The sequence below is a fragment of the Polyodon spathula genome, chromosome 5 (assembly GCF_017654505.1).
Source record: "Polyodon spathula isolate WHYD16114869_AA chromosome 5, ASM1765450v1, whole genome shotgun sequence".
Taxonomy (NCBI): domain Eukaryota; kingdom Metazoa; phylum Chordata; class Actinopteri; order Acipenseriformes; family Polyodontidae; genus Polyodon; species Polyodon spathula.
Genome location: NC_054538.1, coordinates 30,756,980 through 30,777,489, shown reverse-complemented (window position 1 = coordinate 30,777,489; position 20,510 = coordinate 30,756,980). Strand labels below are relative to the sequence as shown.

Genomic DNA, 20,510 nt, shown 5'->3' with positions numbered 1-20,510 from the left:
GTTAACCACTCCCTAATCCATGTACATGCGTTTCCTTGAATCCCAACTGTGTTCAGTTTGAGAATTAATCTTTTGTGCGGGACTTTGTCAAAAGCTTTCTGGAAATCTAAATAAACCATGTCATATGCTTTGCAATTATCCATTATCGATGTTGCATCCTCAAAAAAATCAAGCAAGTTAGTTAGGCACGATCTCCCTTTCCTAAAACCATGGTTAAACAAATATTCCATAAGATTCTTTATTTTATTTTTGAATGGCGCTAACACACAACCTAATATATTACTCTGTTATTAACTTGCTGAGCAGGGTGATACAGTGGACGAGTTGTTTTATTCGCCGGTTGCTCAACCAGTGAGCCTATGTGCTGACGGAACTGTTTTTAAAGTCAGCCACCAGACTCTCCCCGGTGAGATTCACCATAAACAGTGTATAGACAACATAAACCCCCCCCCCCCCCCCCCCCCCCCATCCCCATGGAATCTGTCAAAGTAGACTGTGGGCAGACTAAATTAAATGTATAGTGGACAAGAATACTGTAAATTGCAAAGTAATTGAAGTCCTACCAAATCCTATTAATTTAGGAACTTTTCAACCTTTAAGTATTCAAATTATATAGCAAAAATTTTAAGTTGATGCGATTTTTAATTAAGTAATTAATTTATTTAATAGTCACCAACTGTTTTTTATCATTTTTTCTCCCAGTTTGGAATTGCCAATTATTTTTAGGCTCAGCTCACCGCTACCACCACCGCGCTGACTCGGGAGCAGCAAAGACAAACACACGCTGTCCTCCGAAGCGTGTGCACAGCTTGTACTCCGAGGCTTGTGCACACGCCATGCGGTCACGTCCAGAGTTGGGTCTCGATGAAAAACCTCTCTGTTGCGCCGAGACCCGGCGAGTGTCCAGTCGGTGTCCGAGGGACGCGCGTCAGACGTCCCCAGCGACACACACGCCACCCTTACTTGGGCACCCTGGCCAACCTAAGCCCTCCACCCTGGGCTGCGCTCAGCCCAAGCACTTTTTTTTAACAAAACTGTTTTACACGTATCCTGTCAAAAAACTGCCCTCCGAAGCATGTGCCGTCAGCTTCTTTTCACAGTGCAGGCCTACCTACAGGTTTAAACAAAAAAACACACAACACAAAGCAAAGCAAAAAAAAACACACAACGCAAAGTTTTACTCTAGCCAAAGTAAAACAAACACTAACAATTCTAAACAAGTATATTTTAAATGTATCAATTATTTCTCTATTAATTTAGGCTCAAGTCTCGCCTCTGACTCTCTCTCTCTCCTGGAGTGCAGAAAACTGCAGTTTTTTATACCGGTGACCGTCTCCCGATTAGCAATAATTAATCAGTGAATTAACTCGGGAGATGGTCACCTTCTGCACAAGGCTTTTAAATAAATAAAGAAAACACAAATACATGTTTTTTCGCCGTCATCTTTAATAATAAATAATCATGTCGGCTTTCGTCTGTCCGCACATAAACACAATATAAAAATAATAATAGTAATAAATTAATACCTACATAAATAATAAAATACACACAAGGGGTGGGCACCCCGTCACACACTTTCACTGAAAATGGTAAAGATCATACTTGCAGTACCTAATTTCCCTGATCTTTTTGACAAGAGTCAAAGCAATTATAAAAACAAAAAAAAAAATTAAAAAAACAAAGCTAAAAATTTAATATGGGAGTCGATTTCTAATGATCTGGGCGTGTCTGGTTTGTATAATTTCATACATGAATAAATGCATATCACCTAATATATTGCCATTATCACAAGGCCTATAATAATAAGACATTTTCTATTGCTTTTGTTAGTAATCATACTTTCTGAAAGACTTCTGTGATCGCTTCTGATGTGCACAGTGTTTTCGCAGCGACTTTGTCATGTCGCCCCAGTAAAAATCATGTCGCGTCTGGTGTGTGAAGGCCTTAATTGTTGAAGGTGTGTGTTTGTGCCATGTAAATCCTCTTTGTGGCAATTGGTGCTGCTTTGAAATTTGAATTGACATTTTTCAGCTGGCTGGGAGGTAGTGCGACTGCCAACCCCCTGGCGAAGCCAAAAAGGATGACATGGTACATGGTAGGATGAAATGGTCATCTTTAGCTTTACAATTAGTACACATATAAGGATATTAGTATCGATATATATATATATATATATATATTATATATATATATATATATATATATATATATATATATATATATTATATATTCCTTAGAAAGACCAGCATTACAGATGCTACAGTTAATATGTACTGCATCCTGTTTTATTTTAATCCTTTGTGATTTTCAATTTATTAAAATAGGATGCAATTTAAAAAGTCAGGTACTTCATGGATGTTCTGTCTGTGCTCGAAATGATAAATAGATGGTTCAGGTTGGTTAACTACATTTCCTTTCACTATTGATTTGGTTCTGTGTTCTGTGTAAGTCAAAAAGATGCTGATACCGTAACAGCTATAAAGTATAGCTACAATATGGCAACACCTTCTACTTTGATTTATTTCAGGTGTTGGTGTTGTTATAAAGACCAGTATCTACAACAGGCATTGCTGGCAGAAAGGGTAAACTATGAGAACCAGAGGCCCTGGCTTTTAACAGTGTTAAGCAAATTTATGGTCAGATCAGCTGCTGCAACATTTATTAATATCAAGGGGACTTTAACTTTGCAGTTTGATATCTTCTCAAGATTTGAAGCTTCAGCACTTGTCAACCCACCCCCAGTGTTCTTGCACCTGAGATGTACTTGATGTGTCTTAACAGAAGCACACAGTTATTTTTCATTATTATTATTCCATCACTGTTACAGTTCTGTCTCCTGGCTTTATGCAGTAAAGCATATGGCACACAAAAAGGTGGGCGCTTTCCCTGTGTCATTATTTCTGGGTATCTGTCAGCAGTAAAAAGAGAGAAATAAAAAGTAATTGTGTACAACTAACGTTTTGTTTGTATGTCTATAATTATATACATTGCTGCGATCCATTTTGGTAATTGTTCTGTAGGAAACATTTATATTCCTGACGTGAAATACAAAAAAGCTATTGTTAACCTGAAAGGTTATGTAGTGAAAGGAACCGTATGGAAAGACATAATGGGCACTAGTGCTAGCAAAGAACAGTAAACTCCTAGAAACTTTCAAGTTTTAAAATGTTTTGAGTGCTAGTGTTTGTAAAGTTTTCTAGCTGGACTCCGTTATATGATGTTACTTTAAACCGCCAGCTTTTTGGTTTTATTAACGCCACAAAGTTTATCATATCATCTTCTAATAGCAAAGACTTGAGTTAACACTATTCATTCCCAAATCCCTTCTGGTATTACAAAGAGGTGCCCTAATTTCTCAATTTAAGACTTACCTAATTCTGCTTAATATAGTTATTACAGTTCCCTACATGTGTTTACAATAGTTAGTTTGTGCAAGTCGGAATACCTAGTTTTTTGTTGGAGGAGGGGTGGGGACATTCATCTATAATGTATATTATAATAGGGCCTCTGATTTTCAGTTTTAACTGATAAACGATAAAACCCCCAATACAACAAAATTAAATCTGTGTAAGCCAATAAACACCAGAAAAACACTGGAAATAGTTACTCAGTTCACGTAAACTTCACCCCTTTTCCATTAAATAAATAAATAAATAAATAAATAAACTCCCGTTCCCAGAGCAATTGGACAATGTCCCTCCTTCCTGACTTGTATCTATCATTGATTTGTTTTGAATAATTTAAACCCACCCTAACTACTGAGTGGCAGCAAATTCCTACATTTCTATTTGAAATGAGATTACAGTAATTATTGCAAAATAGCACAATATTATCTCGTAATAACACAAAAATGTATATTTTTGTGGCACTAATGAGCTTCCGTAACTTTCTGTAAATATTTTTAAATGATAATAACGTTGTGGTCTATAAGTCTGTACGGCCTAGAGAGGTGGCCTAGAGAGGGGTACAGTAGTAAGTTCACAAACACAATTACTGTATGTAGTAAACATTAATTAACATTTAGAATCTGACACAGTCCATCAAAATCCAGAAAAAAATAATTCTGAATACAAGCTGGGGTCTTTTTAAGGAATGTGACATCCTTTGTTCTTATAGCTGCCAAGACATGACACTTTAGTATAGTAAAAAAAAAAAAAAAAAAAAAAAAAAAAAAAACAACAACAACAGAGGTGGGAAACTCTTAGATTTTTATTAAACACAGCATGTACTAAATTATTTACTGGTAGTGCCAGATGTCTATGATTGTATTTGCAGTCATGAGTTGTGGATATCAATAGCTCGACACAGTTTTACATTACACTACAAAAAGATAAATGAAAATACAGTTCAACAAATCAAAAAAGAAAGGTTCTCTGAAATAAGCGAAACATAATTTCCCCATAGAAGAAGTCATCATTTTTTTTTTTTTTTTTTTTTTTTTATTGTACAAGTCCAGGCCTGTAGCTACAATGGGCGCTTAGTGTCCTTAGTCAGGCTTACTAATCAGTAGAAAGTAACAGTTTTTAATGCAACTGTTCATTGTAGCCATTATTTTTACACAACAGTACTCGCACACGTTTGATCACCACTACTTGCATGAAACCGGAGTGTAATAATCCAGCACCTCTGCACTGTTACTGGGGTTCCGAATGGTAACGCACAGGGCAACCTTTGGCTTAGCCTTGTAGCTTTCTGGTTGTTCCACAATCTTCACCTTGCGATGGCTTTGGTAGCCTCACCCATTCGGTAGTGGTTACATTCCGTACTTGAAAGGGAATGTTAGGTTATTATTATAACCCTGGTTCCATGAAATAGAAATGTAACCATTAACCTTCAAGGTGACTGTGTCCATGATTGCAGCAAGCTTGAAGGAAAAAGGACACTGAAATCTGTGAAAACTGGAACCTCTGCAATTCTCCTGCTGCAGTAACACCTCAAGGTGTCTCGTACATGATTATTGATAGTAGAAGGTGGTTGCTATGGAAACCTTCTGGTGTTATTCCTTATTAAAGTGCCTGAAAATATCAAGTTTAGCTACATAAGGACTAGTGTGAGAAATTTTGTGTTCCATCAGAATATTAGCTAGGAGGTGTTTCTGTATACAGGAAACAACCATGCGTCGTAAAGGCTTAAATCAGATCATGTGAACATCTCACAGAAATGAAAAATCATTAACTGTGAAATTGAAATCTCCAGACAATAAAATGTACAAGGCCTTGTCAGGATAATATTTTTCTATATATATTTTAATTTAGTACCTTTTGTCCCTGATTCCCAGATAGGGAAATGCATACCTTTGTGTACCTTTTTTTAAATGTATGTTCGAGAAGGGTGATGTATTATTGTAAGGGCTTAAGTAAAATGTTAGTAATCTGTAATTGACGACAGACTTGAACTGCTACAGGTATGCTCCCCCTTATGTTACAGTTTTTATTTGTCTGTATTTTGAATTTGAATTTTTTTTGCGGGTTGGGATTTTATTGCAGTTTTTATATTTTAAAAGATGCTATGTAGTCTTTATTTTTTGTCTTTTTATTACCTTATTACCTTCTGTATCATCATTGTCACCATTGTCTGTAGTCTTTTGTGTTTATAATCTCACTTATTTCCTCCTTTTCACATGAAGCATGTACAACAGGACAGTAGCTGTTAGGTGTTATAATATAGCATGCCTACATAATGTAGATCTTACTGAGTTACAATATAAAGGAGCAGTCCTGTGAATTTAACAAGTTGTTAAGTTTGCACAGTGCTGAAATGCTTTTTTTCACTGTAATGTTTAACAGTACCTCTAGACACTTATTTCACTTGCTAGCTTTCACTTGCATTCTTCCTCTAATGTGCATTCTGTAAAGAGTAGCACACAGAACATCTACAGTACCAGCCTTTGATGCTGTAGTTTGTAGTTAAAGTATTGGGAAAATACAGTAGCATTTGAATAATTATTTCTAGAATTTCTTTCATATATTAATTTCATTTCTTATTTCTACCTTCTGTCTGGTAAATGTTTTCATGCTGGCACATGCTAAAGTGTTGAAAGATTAACAAGTAAGAATCTGTTCTTGTATCTAGCAGCTACTTAGTTATCACAATGGTCTCATAAATGTTGAAATACGTCTATGTTTTGTGCTGAAAATGTATCCAGTGTCTCTTATTTTGTGTTTTACAGGATAACATTTTGCCATCTGCCTTTCCAGAGTAAATGGTTGTATGTTGGCACAGAAAGAGGAAATATTCACATTGTCAATGTGGAGTCCTTCACCCTCTCAGGCTACGTCATTATGTGGAATAAAGCCATCGAACTGTGAGTCTGTTTCTTCATCCATTACTTGACAATGATTTAGTTTTGAAGATGTCGTTTACATTATCATATTGGCTTTACTGCGTTGGACTTGTCATGTCTGTTCCTCAAGCTTTTCTTGCCCTTTTTGAGGCCTAGAAAATGGTAATTGATTATAACACAAATATGTTTAAGTTCACCAGGAATTATTTTCAGAAGAATGTCATGTGTCATTTACTCATCCCTGCAAATGCAACAAATATTATTCCTTGTAATTTTAATTTACTTTCATTACAATATATATATATATATATATATATATATATATATATATATATATATATATATATATAATATAATATGGTTATAAACAGTACTTTTAAAGTAATTGTGATTATTATTATTATTTATTATTATCCTGGTTGTCCAAAAGAAAGAATAGGAAGGACAGATATGTATCTTCTATTTTTAGAGGAATAACCACAGCAAAACATTACAATAAGGGCCTTTTTGATTTTATTAAATTGGCTTCAGCAGAAACAAAATACAGTACACTGGCAGAGACGAAGCTCTAGCCCTACACTGTGTAGAATATGGTTAAGGCTATTTATTATTAAGTTCTGTACTGCCACATTCAGCAATATAACTTGAAAAGAAAATAATTAGTTGTACGTATTTTAGATAAGGGTAGTACATTGAGTAATGCTGTAATGTGTGGAGTCTTATGCATGCCCTGGATATTAATCGTTAACATTATGCTGATGACTTACTTGCTTCATATATTAAAACACTAGGAAGTCTTTAAAAAAAAAGAAGCTTATCTGAACCCCCTGCTTTATGATGTTAACAACATAAGGCAGGAAAATGAAAAACACTGCATGACTGCATAAAATTAGTTAATTGTCTTTAATTTGTTTTATTCCCATTCTAACTTAAATATATTAACAGACAACAGAGTAGGTTCAATGAAAGTAACATGTCCTTGTTTAATGAAGGTCTAGTTTTAATTTTACATAGAATCCTGGCAGGTAGCAATTGTCCATTTATAATGGTGTACTCTAAAAAAATAACTGGCAAATTAGATTGTAATGGCTTCACATTGGTCACTAATAAGTAACATAAAATGATGTCGGCAAGCAGAAGAATGAGTTCCTCATTGTAGTGTCAGCTATTCTGTGCTTCATTTGAAAAAGCAAGTACTATGTAAAGTTGTCCTTAAAGAACTTTTTGCCACTGATTGCATCCTAACTTGTCTCCATGGAAACAAACATTTTGAAAATCTATAAACTTCAATAAGCTAGCCAGTAGAACCTGTATTTGCTGTTAATTGCTCCTGCTGTACAGTAAACCTCAGAAAGTATTTCTGTTTTGTTGTTGTTTTTTTTTTTTTTAATACAAATAAATGCAAGAGGGAGTTGCATTCTTAAATATTCAGGCCCATTGGTGACTGGTTATTGAGGTTTCACAGTTCATTAAAATAAATCAGTAAATAATAACAACATAATAGGAGGGGAAAATAACTTGAATTTCAAACTGTGTCTGCAAGCATTATCCTTGTGAACAGAAATGGCAGATCTTCTTGATTCTTCCACACATACAGCACAGAAAGGTCTCTTAAGACTATGATCCATTTTGTGACGATGATGGATTGATACATTTTGTATTCAGTATCTTACAACTATAGACTATTCTCCTGGGAGCTGAAATAGACATGTTCCCAGTGGATAAGAGGAATCAGCATTATTCTTGCAGTTAACTGCCTCGAGCTCCAGATACTCGATGGAGCCTTTGGGAATAAAGATTTTTTTTGGTACTGTGCTGTGTTGCTTCCAATTCAACTAAGAGATTAGAGGACCGGTAAGCTTAAATGAAGAGACATCAGAAAGTGTAGAACAAATGACCTTCAGTCCTTATTGTTTTCTTTTCAAAAGCTATGTTGAAAAACCCCAGCAAAATCAGCATATTGTGTTGTAGCCCCTTTTGTGGTAGACTATCCAGACTGCAGGCACTGTTCCTGTACATTAGCTGACAGAAGGGGTGTACATACACGGATAACTATTCCACCTTGCAGGTTTTTAATACCTACAGTAGAAGCATTGCTTGCCCGTTTCTTGAATACACACATGCCCAACATTTAAATTACCTTTTATTTTTTATGTTAATGACCGTAATTATTCCAGAGGAAAAAACAATGTCACAAAAGATTAATGTGACAAACAGCAGTGGCAGATGCCAGTCACACTCATACAAGAATGAATGTAAGTATTGTGCCATAGGAAGCAACAAAAAAAAAAGTTAAGATTGTACGGGCTGCTAAGTATGTAAGTCTTTTTTGTACTGCGTGCTCTTCAGTTTTCCATGAGGACAAGACATACACATGTTTTATTAGGCACCCGGCTCATTGAGAGCCCTACTTGTGCAGTTAGTTGTTCCAATAATTAAATGATCTCTATTAAATATCAGTAATAACATGGCATGAATTATTCAGAATTTTTATTGGGCTTGGGGATGGTAGAGTATTTCATACTAATTAAATGTGGATATCAGCAGTCTATTCACTGAATACATTTTAAGAGAGAAAACATATTCCAGTTTTAATAATACTGTAAACATCTTTCTTTTGCATTCATTTGTAGTTGGGGTATTTCTGTCTTGACTTGAGCTGTAAAAGGTAGTTTAAAATGTGTATTGGTAATTTAAGGACTCATTGGTTTGGTTTACATGCTAAAATAAAAATAAGTCACCTTTTCGTCAAACTATTATGGTACCTTTTGGGCAATTTGGGTTTACATGTAGCTTTCTTTTAGGGAGAGAAATTTTCCTTTCAAAATTAAAATCACTCAATTAATATTAAAATATGAGCGGGTATATTTAAATATTTCTGTCAGAGTTCCAGTTTGGCCTCGTGCGGCTACTGAGATCATGCAGATTTCTTAAATTAGGTTTACAATAACTTTTTAGGTTGTGTTGAAGAAGCACAAGTGCAAATAGAAAAGGCGAGTGAAACAAAAGAAAAGCTCTTGCATGGTGTTACACAAATACCAAAAAATACCAACATTCCATGAGAGTGCTTTTGTAATATCAATGTATTTGCTAAACATGTTTTGACTGCATATATATATATATATATATATATATATATATATATATATATATATATATATATATATATATATATATATATATATACACACACACACACACACACACACACACACACACATATTATACACAACATACATATGATTTACTGATATGTGTTGCTCTTTTAAAATCTGTTACTGTACATAGTTGTATCAGGCCGGGTTGAACATAAATTGGTGCTAAAATATTATCCTCATCTTTAGATTAAATAATAGTCCTGTTTAGTTTGTATTTTGCTCTCCCTTATAAAAGCAAGGCAATGCCGTGTTTGTCATGTAGTGCAGTCCAACAGTCTGTCAAAAATATATACATGCCCTGTGTTGTTGTATTGGAAGTAATTCTGAGAAACCAGTTCACCTTTTAAATTGATGTTCAGCCGTTTTAATTACTATGGTTCTGCTGAATAGATCAAACACAGCAGATTTCTATAGATGTAAGAATTGCTACAGTAAGGTAAATAGAAAGAGCCCAGGTGTCTCAGCAGTAGATATGCACTTTACTATGGAACAAATGTAATAAGCCTAGACTGGTTAAAGTAATGTCATAATGGAAGACATGAAATTATTGCCATCACTGCCTACACATTTCCTCCAAGTAATATGGACATTACCTAAACTTATGGAAGGACTGTTCTGGTAATGTAGGTTTTAGAGATGTAATAACACAATTAACTCATTCATAACCTGGGTGTAGGTGTAGTTGGTTCAAGGAGGCAGTGTGGTCCAGTGGTTAAAGTCCAGTTCTTGTAACCAGAAGGTCACCGGTTTAAATCCCACCTCTGCCACTGACTGACTCAGTGTGACCTTGAGCTGTTAAATGTTGAGATTAAGTCTGCCCTATAGTAAGTGACTCTGCATATAATGTACAGTTCACAGCCTACCTCTGTAAAGCGCTTTGTGATTGTGGTCTACTATGAAAGGCGCTGTATAAAGATATTATTATTATTATTATTGTTATTATTATTATTATTATTATTATTAAACAACTGCAAACATGTTTGGAATACATTGACAATGCATTTCATTTTTAAGAATAAACCAAAATACATTTTGCTGCATACATCTAATAACACAAATGCTGTTTAATTCCTTGCATAAGGTAACACTCCTCCAACAAAACACATGCAAAATAATAAATAAAGAACACAGAACACTACCTTCTTTCTGTCTTAGAAAGTATAAATTAAGTCTATTGGCCTTGACAGGATTGGGTTTTAAAGTCTGTCTAAAAATCAAATGGAAAAATGGAATACCCATTGGGGTCCAGTTATACTGTAGCTTTGTTTCTCTTGCCTAGACACATCTCTATCGATTACCTTTCTTCTCAGTCACAATAGTACAGTGTCTTTTCATAATGTGGTGAAAACTAATGTATTTTGCATGCTGCATGTATCTGGATATATGCAGCATAGCATACAGCTCCTGCATAAAGAAAAAAACATGAAAGCTTGCATGCATTATTATTTACTAAAAATGATAAACTGCTGTATTATTTTTTCTATTTGATACGCAACTGTGACTCGTAAGCAGCACCTTGTGGTTTTTGAGAAGCGTACCAGTCACTACATTTTTTAAACATTCCTTCTGATTTTTGGATACATTTAAACTAAGCCCTGGGGTGTGTGCGGTGTATTCTCTTGCCTATTTGGGTTAGGTTTCTATCTTGGACTCTTTTCAGTTGCATGACTATTGCATTGTATCCATTTGCAATCTGTTTTAATCAGAATTATTGTGCTGTTTCTTTTAAATATATATTTTTTAACTCTCTTTTTTCCCTTCTCTGTAGCCATGCCCCTGTGTTTTGCAATAGAGTGACATGCAATTTTCCCATCTTTGTGCAGGGCAAAACAATTAAGGTTTTTTTTCAGCACCAACAACAAAGAAGCCTATGTACTACAATGAATCACACTATTGCTGTCTAACTGCATGTTTTATATAAAGATCAGTCTGCTTCCAAAAGAGTTTCATACATATTGGGCAGATTTAAGTAAATAATATTAGCTTATGGGGCAGCAGTTTTTTTAATACAGTTTATAAACTGAATATACCTACCAGCCCTTAGTGAAATGGCCCACGCTCCTAAATCCATGATGCTAACCTAATTTATATTTTTGGAGATTGAAGCGTCAACATTCTCCTTCTTTATGTTCTTCTTGATCTAACAATATATGATGCAAGATTTATTGTGGTAAATCTGAGGTAGAATAACTCAATTTTGTGCAATTATACATTGAATTATAAAAGTGGTTTGTGTTCAGATACACCAAACCGTTTTAACCATTTGTATGTAAACGTTAAGCTAGCTTTCTAACATTACCAGATCTTTCATCACAAACAGTTCTACGCCAGATTGTTACAATCAAGAGAGTTGCAAACAACACTTTACAGGCAAGGGTCTCTTATCGACGGCTACACCTGCACTAACCTGAGCGTTTGAAATGGAAATATCGTCATACTCTCGTGCTGTTAATAACACTGTGAACTACAGAAGAGTTGGGTTCAGTTTCTGTTGATCTCTCTGGCGCTGGTGTTTTAGCTTTTTTGTTGTAGAAAGATTCTGAATGTAGTTGACTTTTTGCCATTGTAACAGGGCTACGTCAAATTCACTCTGTTTTTAGTACATATTTTCGATGACTGAACAAGTGAAAGTCTCATATGAGAACAAATATAACGGTGAAGGGTCTTAGACACTTTTTGGTTATATTGTTAAGGTTTGAAAGTTTGAAATAAACCGCACACTCACATATTCTCTACCTGCTTAGGAAAAACATAAAAATATATATTTTTATTTTTAAATAAACCCTGACAGCAGTGGCGTAGCAAGGATTTTTTTCGGCAGGGGAGGGAAATGGTAACTTTAAGGTGCAATTGGCAACCTGATTTCTTATTTGTGCATTGAGATTTTATTTTCGAAAAATAAAGAACACATTTTTAACAGACGATCCAATAACCAAATACAGTGTTGTGAAAAATAGTTAAAAAAATGGATTCAGTTTAGAACACTTCCGATTAAAAACAAAAAGGAAATATAAAGCAAAGGACTTGAACTTTTAACATGCACATCAGATTTCAATTTCACATTATGATAATAAATAAAAATAACTATATAGAATTTCATTCGTAATTATGGTTGTTCATTTTTGTTAACTAACATTTTGTGTTCAGAGCAAACCATTTTATTTAATTGGTGTTTGACTGGCGCAGGATTGCTGGTGGTAGCTGTGAGCTAGTTGTCTTCAGTTGGTTCATCAACAGTTTTCTGCCGTTTAGACAAATTAGGGTGACCAAAACAAATAGCAAATTTAATTATTTTGTCCTTTCCCCTACCGTTGTCAGGACATACTTCATGTCTCTCACTCAGTGTTATGTCACATTGCGCGTCCGTTTGGACTGTAAAGTGTAATTGTTCAATCAGAAGAGTTCAATGTTGAACCTCTCACAAATGACAGTAAATAGCCCAGTCACAAACATAAATTTGAAACGTGCGCTTTGGCAGACAGCAAGCATGTCACTGGTCAGTTCTGAGTGGCGGTTCATGTGTATACTAATTGAAAGCCGTACTGATGGAAGCGTACTGAGGCCAACAAAAAATATATTATATTATAACTATATATAATATATATATATATATATATATATATATATATATATATATATATTTTTTTTTTTTTTTTTTTTTTTCAGCACTTTTTTTTCCTGTAACACAGTGGCTAAGCCACTTTTTTTGGACACCGATTCGGTACCGGGCGTGCCCCCCCACCCGGTCTACAACCGGCATACGGAGGGGGCGGGGGGATGCCACAGCACCGATGAGCACCAAGTGATGTCACTTCCAACTCAGCAATGCAGAGTACTGATGAATTTAACAACGCACCCTTTGTTATCTTGTCATTTCTTTCTGTTTTTTGATGAATCAGAAAAAGTCTACATTACCTTTTCTTCCTTGAACCGTATGAATAGTTTGTGGAGGCTGCCTGGGTTTTATTAAGAGCATAATGGTAATTGCTGTATGTGGGACAAAATGACTGTGTGGGTTGTAAATTCCTTTTAATCTGCTTCAGCTGAAGTGAATCTGGTGAGGCTTATACACTAATACTACACTGAACTGAGGGTTTTGTGTGCTGTGGGTAAATTGGTCTGTAAATTCCCAAATGTACCAGATGCATCATAGAAAATGATTACACAAATGAAGAGTTACCTACAGTATGGCAAAACAAATGTAAATGTTTCTTTCTTAGATTTGGAATCTGATTGAAATACAATACAACACAAATTGATTTGCAGTGGAGTTAGATAGAATAGCTTAATGCATACCAGACAAACATATATATTAAAACAATTTCACCGTTATGAGTGAAATGGTTTCCATGGCTTCTACCTCAAAAAACAGACAGTAAAAATATGCCTTTGTATTGGGGAAATGTATTTGATCGCTTTCTGGGTTTGAAGAATTATACATTATGAATATAAAGTATATATAAATATTTTCACGTCACATAGAACTATAAACGGATTGTAATTACTAGTTGAAAAATCGGGGGTCAAGAGAAGTTTAGCAACAGGTTATAAAGTATAATTGGCCTTCAGCGTTTTCCATGCTGCCCAAGGAATACACTATTCAACTATTCATAGAAACTATTCAAATCTGTGATTTTTCACAAGATATCTAATTTGAGATTAGTTCTTCTGAATATACTGCTGATACAGCAGATGTATTATTGTGCTCTCCGTGGTTCTGAAATGGTGCTGTATACTATTAGAAGTATAGACTATTGTACACCAACTGCAGTGAAGACCTATGTCTTTGCTTATTTGCTGTTTTTTGTATTTTATTAATGTATTGCTAAAAGTACTAGATACACAACTTAAAACATGCTCAGTGAGTAATGAAAGAGTAGGTAAGCTGTAGCAAATCTAAAACTCAACAAACACCCTTCAGAAAAAAGGGTACAAATTGGCACAATGTAATAGAAACAAACTAGGAACATTGTACATTTTTTTTTTAACAAGTAGGCTTTTTTATAGTTTTTCTTTTCAACAAAAGCTGAACTATAACATTTCAAAATATATTTAATATTTTCATTAATAATTAATGACAAACAATATAAATAAAAACCTACATATTTTGATTTAGGCTCTTAGTAATATCTCCCTGAGAACTTTGGAGAAAAAATGCAGCAACCAGACGTTACATTCAGCAGTAGTCATTACAGTAGTCTGCTCAGAATACCTTATAGGTAATCGTTTTCCCCCAAGTGATAACGGTAGCTAGCAAGTGAAGTGGCACGAGAGCCAGCACTTTTTTACAGTTAAAATCACGGTCATGTATGGTATCTGAGAGGTGCAAAAATATTTTTTTCATGTGTTCTCATGAAGTGTGTTTCTTGAAGCCTCTTGTCATACAAACACCTTGCTATTTCAATGTATTTTTATATATATATATATATATATATATATATATATATATATATATATATATATATATATATATATATTTGGTGTTTGTTTAAGCTGATTTTGTGGTAATGTCCTCGGGTGCCTAATTCCATTTTATTCTCTGAATAACACGATTCCGTCCTTGTTCTCCGCAACATGGATTTCATAGGGCCCTAATCTTGTATTTTACTCCCCAGGGAGTATAAACACACCAGTACATTCTGCGTCTTTAAAATTGAATTACTAAGCCTATAAAACCCCTGATCACATAATATTGTAACACTAGGTTTCTGTAACACCTTTTATTGGTCTCTTGCACCCTCTGCTAGTTATTGATTGAATTACAAATAATTATCCCGGACACAAAAATGTCAACAGTGTTTATAAACCGGTGGAAATCGCTCAGCGAGAAAGAAGTATTAGTAATAATACTGGATTCAGATTCCGATTTTAAATTTAAATACATACAATTCTTCCACTGAATCGGATGTCAGTGAGTGTGTCAGTGAAGACATAAGCGAAGAATATTTAATCATCATGTGACAGCGAAGAGGTGGCGCTAAGCTCTGCGTTGCTCCATGCTTCAAGGAGTATCATACGCTGAAGCATTAGACACTCTCACTCCCTCCGTCCCCACAACCTGTTTATTCAGATATGATTTATGTATGACTCTATCTCTCTTTCTCACTCATTCTCTGCCTTTTTTTTTGTTAGGACGTGTTGTTGTTATTCCATTTGTTTATTGCCTACATGTTATTTTTTCGTGAAAACCTTTGCCTATGACTAAATAAAAAAAAGTATTTATTTGTTTTATTTTGTTTGGTAGAAATTATTTGTCTGTACTTTGACACTATTTATTACATACAGTGCCTATAGAAAGTCTGCACCCCCTTGAACTTTTTCACATTTTGTTGTGTCAGTGCCTCAGAGTTGCATGCATTTAAACAAGGTTTTCCCACTGATCTACACACCATACTCCACACTGTTAAGGGGAAAAAAAAAAATATATATATATATATATATATATATATATATATATATATATATATATATATATATATATTAAAAATACAAAACTGAAAGATCATAATTGGATAAGTCTCCACCCCCCTGAGTTAATACTTGGTGGAAGCACCTTTGGTAGCAATTACAGCTGTGAGATGAAAGGTGAACTTCCATCCCAGTTTCAGCTTTCTTGCAAGGGGCAGCAGGTTTTCCTCAAGGACTTTTCTGTACTTTGATCCTGACAAGTGCCCCAGTCCCTGCCGATGAGAAACATCCCCATAACATGATGCTGCCACCACCATGCTTCACAGTAGGGATGGTGTTCTTTGGGTGATGCACTTTATTGGGTTTGCGCCAAACATAACGCTTTGCATTCAGGCCAAAAAGTTCAATTTTTGTTTCGTCAGACCACAAAACATTTTGCCACATGGCTACAGAATCTCCTGAGTGTTTTTTTTTTTTTTTTGGATGCTTCTAACGATTTTCAAGCTGGATTTTCTTGAGTAATGGCTTCCTTCTTGCCACCCTACCATACAGGCCAGATTTGTGGAGTTCTTGGGATATTGTTGTCACATGCACACTTTGACCAGTCTTGGCCATAAAAGCCTGTAGCAATTGCAAAGTTGCCACTGGCCTCTTGGTAGCCTCTCTGATCAGTCTCCTTCTTAATCAGTCATTCAGTTTGGAGGGACGGCCTGATCTAGGCAGGGTCTTGGTGGTGCCATACACTTTCCACTTTTTAATAATCGTCTTGACCGTGCTCCAAGGGATATTCAAGGCCTTTGATTTTTTTTATACCCATCTCCTGATCTGTACCTTTCAACAACTTTGTCCCCGAGTTCTTTTGAAAGCTCCTTGTTGCGCATGGTTGAGTCTTTGCTTTGAAATGCACTACCAGCAGAGGGAACCTACAGGAATCGCTGAATTTCTCCTGAAATCATGTGAATCACTACAGTTTAACCCAGGTGGAGACCACTTAACTTGGTGTGTGATTTTGAAGGCGATTGGAAGGCGAAAGCAGGTGTTCTCAACATCAATGCTGGGCCAATCTAGTTGTGCCTATGTCAATTATTTGGTCTAGTTTTGCATTTCTACACTCTGCCCTGCCAGCTTCCAAGTGTGTACCAGGATACATGCCTCGTCTCCACTTCTGACAACAATGTAGCAATGGTGTGTTGGGTTTCCAGCGGCAGTGCAGAAAAGGCAGCACACCAGGGCTGGTTGTTTAAACTGGCATACTGTACATCAGCCGAATACCTCGTCTGGAAAGGCCATACAGACTCGTTGTACTTCCCTGTTACTCTCCATTCCAAACATTATAATTGTGTTCCCACTCCTGCACGAACAAAAACACAGGACAGACAGACAGACAGAAACCCCCAGGATGACAATGTTGTTTACAAGCGATAAAATATCAGTAATTCACTTAGTCAGAACCCAATAAGGCATTACAAAGGGACTGAGTAGAGAAGCTACTAGAAAGTGAGAAATCAATTACAAAGTGCTAGTTCATAATATACCCTTCAAAAAAAGGTATAGCAGATATTTTTTCTTCAATCTCTTAAAAATTGCAACAAAACTAGATTAAAAAAAAAAAAAAGTATTTTATTTAAACATGTTTTGCTGACAGGGGTACCAGTAGGAGTGGTGGTCTTCTACAATTCTTAAATACTAAAATCCAAATACCAACAAAACTTTCAGATACCCCTGTGGGCACACTCCAGTGCCTGGCCTTGGAAGACTTTCCTCAATCTTTGAGGGCGGCTCCTGGAGACAAGCATTCTGTTTTCTTCCTTCTTTCCAGGTTATGAACCTTTCCGTCCGCTGAGGACATGGCCCGGTCCATGAGGTTTGCGCCTTCAAGGATTCTCAGCAAAGTCAGAGGATTTCTATGTTTTCAGGGGGTCCCATGGGCCCATGAGGCCTACCTCTGCAGTACGAGGTTCTTGCGGTATAAAGTCTGGACCCCGTCCTTTGCCCTGGCCCGCAGGCCACTAACAGTTCAAAACAAGCAGTCCTAACCTGCAGGCCATCATCTGTCCCTCAAGCACTCCTGGCTCGTAGGCCATCACCACTCCCTCGAGGCTAAGCCTCCAAATACTAACCCATATTCATGCAGCCCTAGCTCCTGCCCGTGAACTTATGAACTTACTGCTCCTGCCCGTGAACTTATGAACTTACTGCTTACTCACAACACCACCTCCTCGCTGTTCTTCAGCCCTTATGGTTGAACTTGTTGAAGGAAGTTCTGTATCATCATTCTGTGGGTTTTGTTGTTTTGATGCTGATGGTCAAGTTAAAAATGTATCCATATCTGGCATTTATTGTGTGTGTTTCCAACGATTTTTCCTCTGCTTTATAATCTGTTGAGCTCCCACTGAAATAGCCCTATTACACGTAACCTGAGAACATGTTACATAACCTGAGAACATGCTAATTTCTGCACATGCTTATGATATGCTGAAATTAATAGGTTTCAACGTGTTATAAGCATGCAGGGAAAATAAAACATTAACTGGTTTATTTTTGGAGGACCCCTTGAAACCTCCTCAAGGCCCCCTAGGGGGACAACGACCCCTGGCTGAGAACTCCTGCACTAAAGTATGTACTTCTATTCATTAAAAAAAGAAAAAAGAGATGTTTAAAAAAAAAAAAGAAAGAAAATGGTTATTTTAGCACTGGTGTTACTGTTATTAGTGGTTGCCAGGTTATTAGTGACCTCCACTTTGTCACAATTTCTGCCCAGTCTCTTTTGAAGTGATATTAAGCGGCGCTTGACTGTGTTTCCTACCATCTGTTTGGAGTGTCTTTGACAGAATAGATCATCCTGCTTTACAAAGGATTTGTTAAAAACTAATACTAAAAATAATTTATTATTGGCTCAGGAATACCTGCTACTATAAATTTCTTTGGTAATGAAATACAATAATTATAAAAGTGGTTAAAACCTCTCAGCAATGCTACTGCGGAAAAACACATTGGAAAGATACCATCCATCAAGAAGAGAGTGTACATGTGAAATCCTGCTGTTTTAAAATTATCGCGACCCATGGTCCTAGAATCTTGTTGCTTATTGTTTTGATGTCCACAAGATTAATTGTTTTTCCACAATAGCAGTCCACTCAACCACCCTGTAGCTACATTTTCATTTTAATATACGTATAGCACCAGTACAGCATGAAGTTCTCACATGAATTCAGGGAATCTTAAATATTCAAATTAAATATATTAAGAATTCAGGGAAGCTGGAATATTGAACATCTGGGACCCAACCCGGCTGCCAAGGGTAAAGTGCTGTTATTTATTTATTTATTTTAATTACATGTTTTTGATTATAACAGTTGATCTTTAATATGGTTACCTAATATAAAGATTTGGAGGATTGACCCGGGTGCGTGGTTTCACACTACGCGGGATTGTGACCCGGGTAGCCAGAACCTGGGTCTGGACCCGGGTAGGAGTGCCAGTGTAAAAGGACTTTAGTCACACTAGAGAGCATTCCAGGCACTGACAAGCTTAGGTCTTTTGAAAGAACTTCAAAGCTGTGTTTTTGAAGATTGTGTGCCAGACTAACACACACTTTTTTTTTTTCATTTCTGTAAGGAAAGCCTGAAGACTGATCAAGTGTGACTTATCCGTGTGAGCACTACTTATGTAACATGGCTTTCTCTGCTTTGTAAGCTGCTGTTACATTAAACACATTATAAAAAAATTGCCTTTTTCCCTTATTTATTTTATTTTGTTTACATTTTTTTTTAGGTCATCCAAGGCCCACCCAGGGCCAGTCGTCCACATAAGTGATAATCCAATAGATGAAGGAAAGGTATTGTTTGATTAATAGTGGTACATCAGAATTACTTCTGCTTATCCCTGGGAATAGGATGAGTCATCGTTTATTTTAAAGTGAAATTTTTCTTTCTCCATTACTCATTTTGTAGTTGTAACATTTTGAAGCTCAATTTCAAAGTAAAATTCTCCACAAACTTCACTGATGAAAGTCTGAGGAAAAATGTGATTCACTGTTTGATAAATCAGTTAGCTTAAAGATACAGTATCAGTGTGTTCAGGTGCAGTGTTTGTTTTTGTATGATGTCTGTGAACATGCAGTCTTCAACAAATTGATGATGGCTATGAAAATTACATAGTAAATAAGGACACGTCTTTTGTTTTGCATACAGTAGTTAGAACATAAGTACATACTGTATGTATTTACATTGTACTTAGTGCTGCATAATACATTGCAGTTGTTTTTGTACAACAAGGGCTTAGAAGTTTGTAATTCTTTTAAGGTAAAATTAAATTTCAAATTGTTGTTTTCAATCTACAGTTAGTAATGTAATTATGCAAAGCAATTGATTATTGGCACAGGATACATTTAGTTTTTATTTCTTTTAAAGAAGAGTTATGTTTTATCTTACCTGTTTTTTTGTTTTTAATTTTCTTTTTGTTCTTTCCTTTTTTAAGCTTCTAATTGGGTTCGAGTCTGGAACAGTAGTTTTATGGGACCTCAAGTCAAAGAAAGCAGACTACCGATGCACATACGATGAGGTAGGTAGAATCTCTTGAGTCCTACATTCCTTTAAGGATTTTCTTGCCTGTGAAAATTTATGCTTCATTTTAAACTTGCTGCAGTAATTGAAGGAAGG

The 20,510-nt window shown here is 35.8% G+C and overlaps 1 protein-coding gene across 2 annotated transcripts in view; it reads left to right on the top strand.

Annotated features, from left to right (window-relative positions):
- The window catches only part of LOC121315831 (syntaxin-binding protein 5-like), a 136,420-nt gene that overhangs the window by 57,247 nt on the left and 58,663 nt on the right, over nucleotides 1-20,510 (top strand). For both annotated transcript variants that reach the window (XM_041250307.1, XM_041250308.1), the window contains exons 5-7: nucleotides 6,170-6,304; nucleotides 19,624-19,687; nucleotides 20,329-20,412. In XM_041250307.1, the coding sequence (XP_041106241.1) occupies nucleotides 6,170-6,304; nucleotides 19,624-19,687; nucleotides 20,329-20,412 (283 nt within the window). The remainder of the gene's footprint in view (nucleotides 1-6,169; nucleotides 6,305-19,623; nucleotides 19,688-20,328; nucleotides 20,413-20,510) is intronic.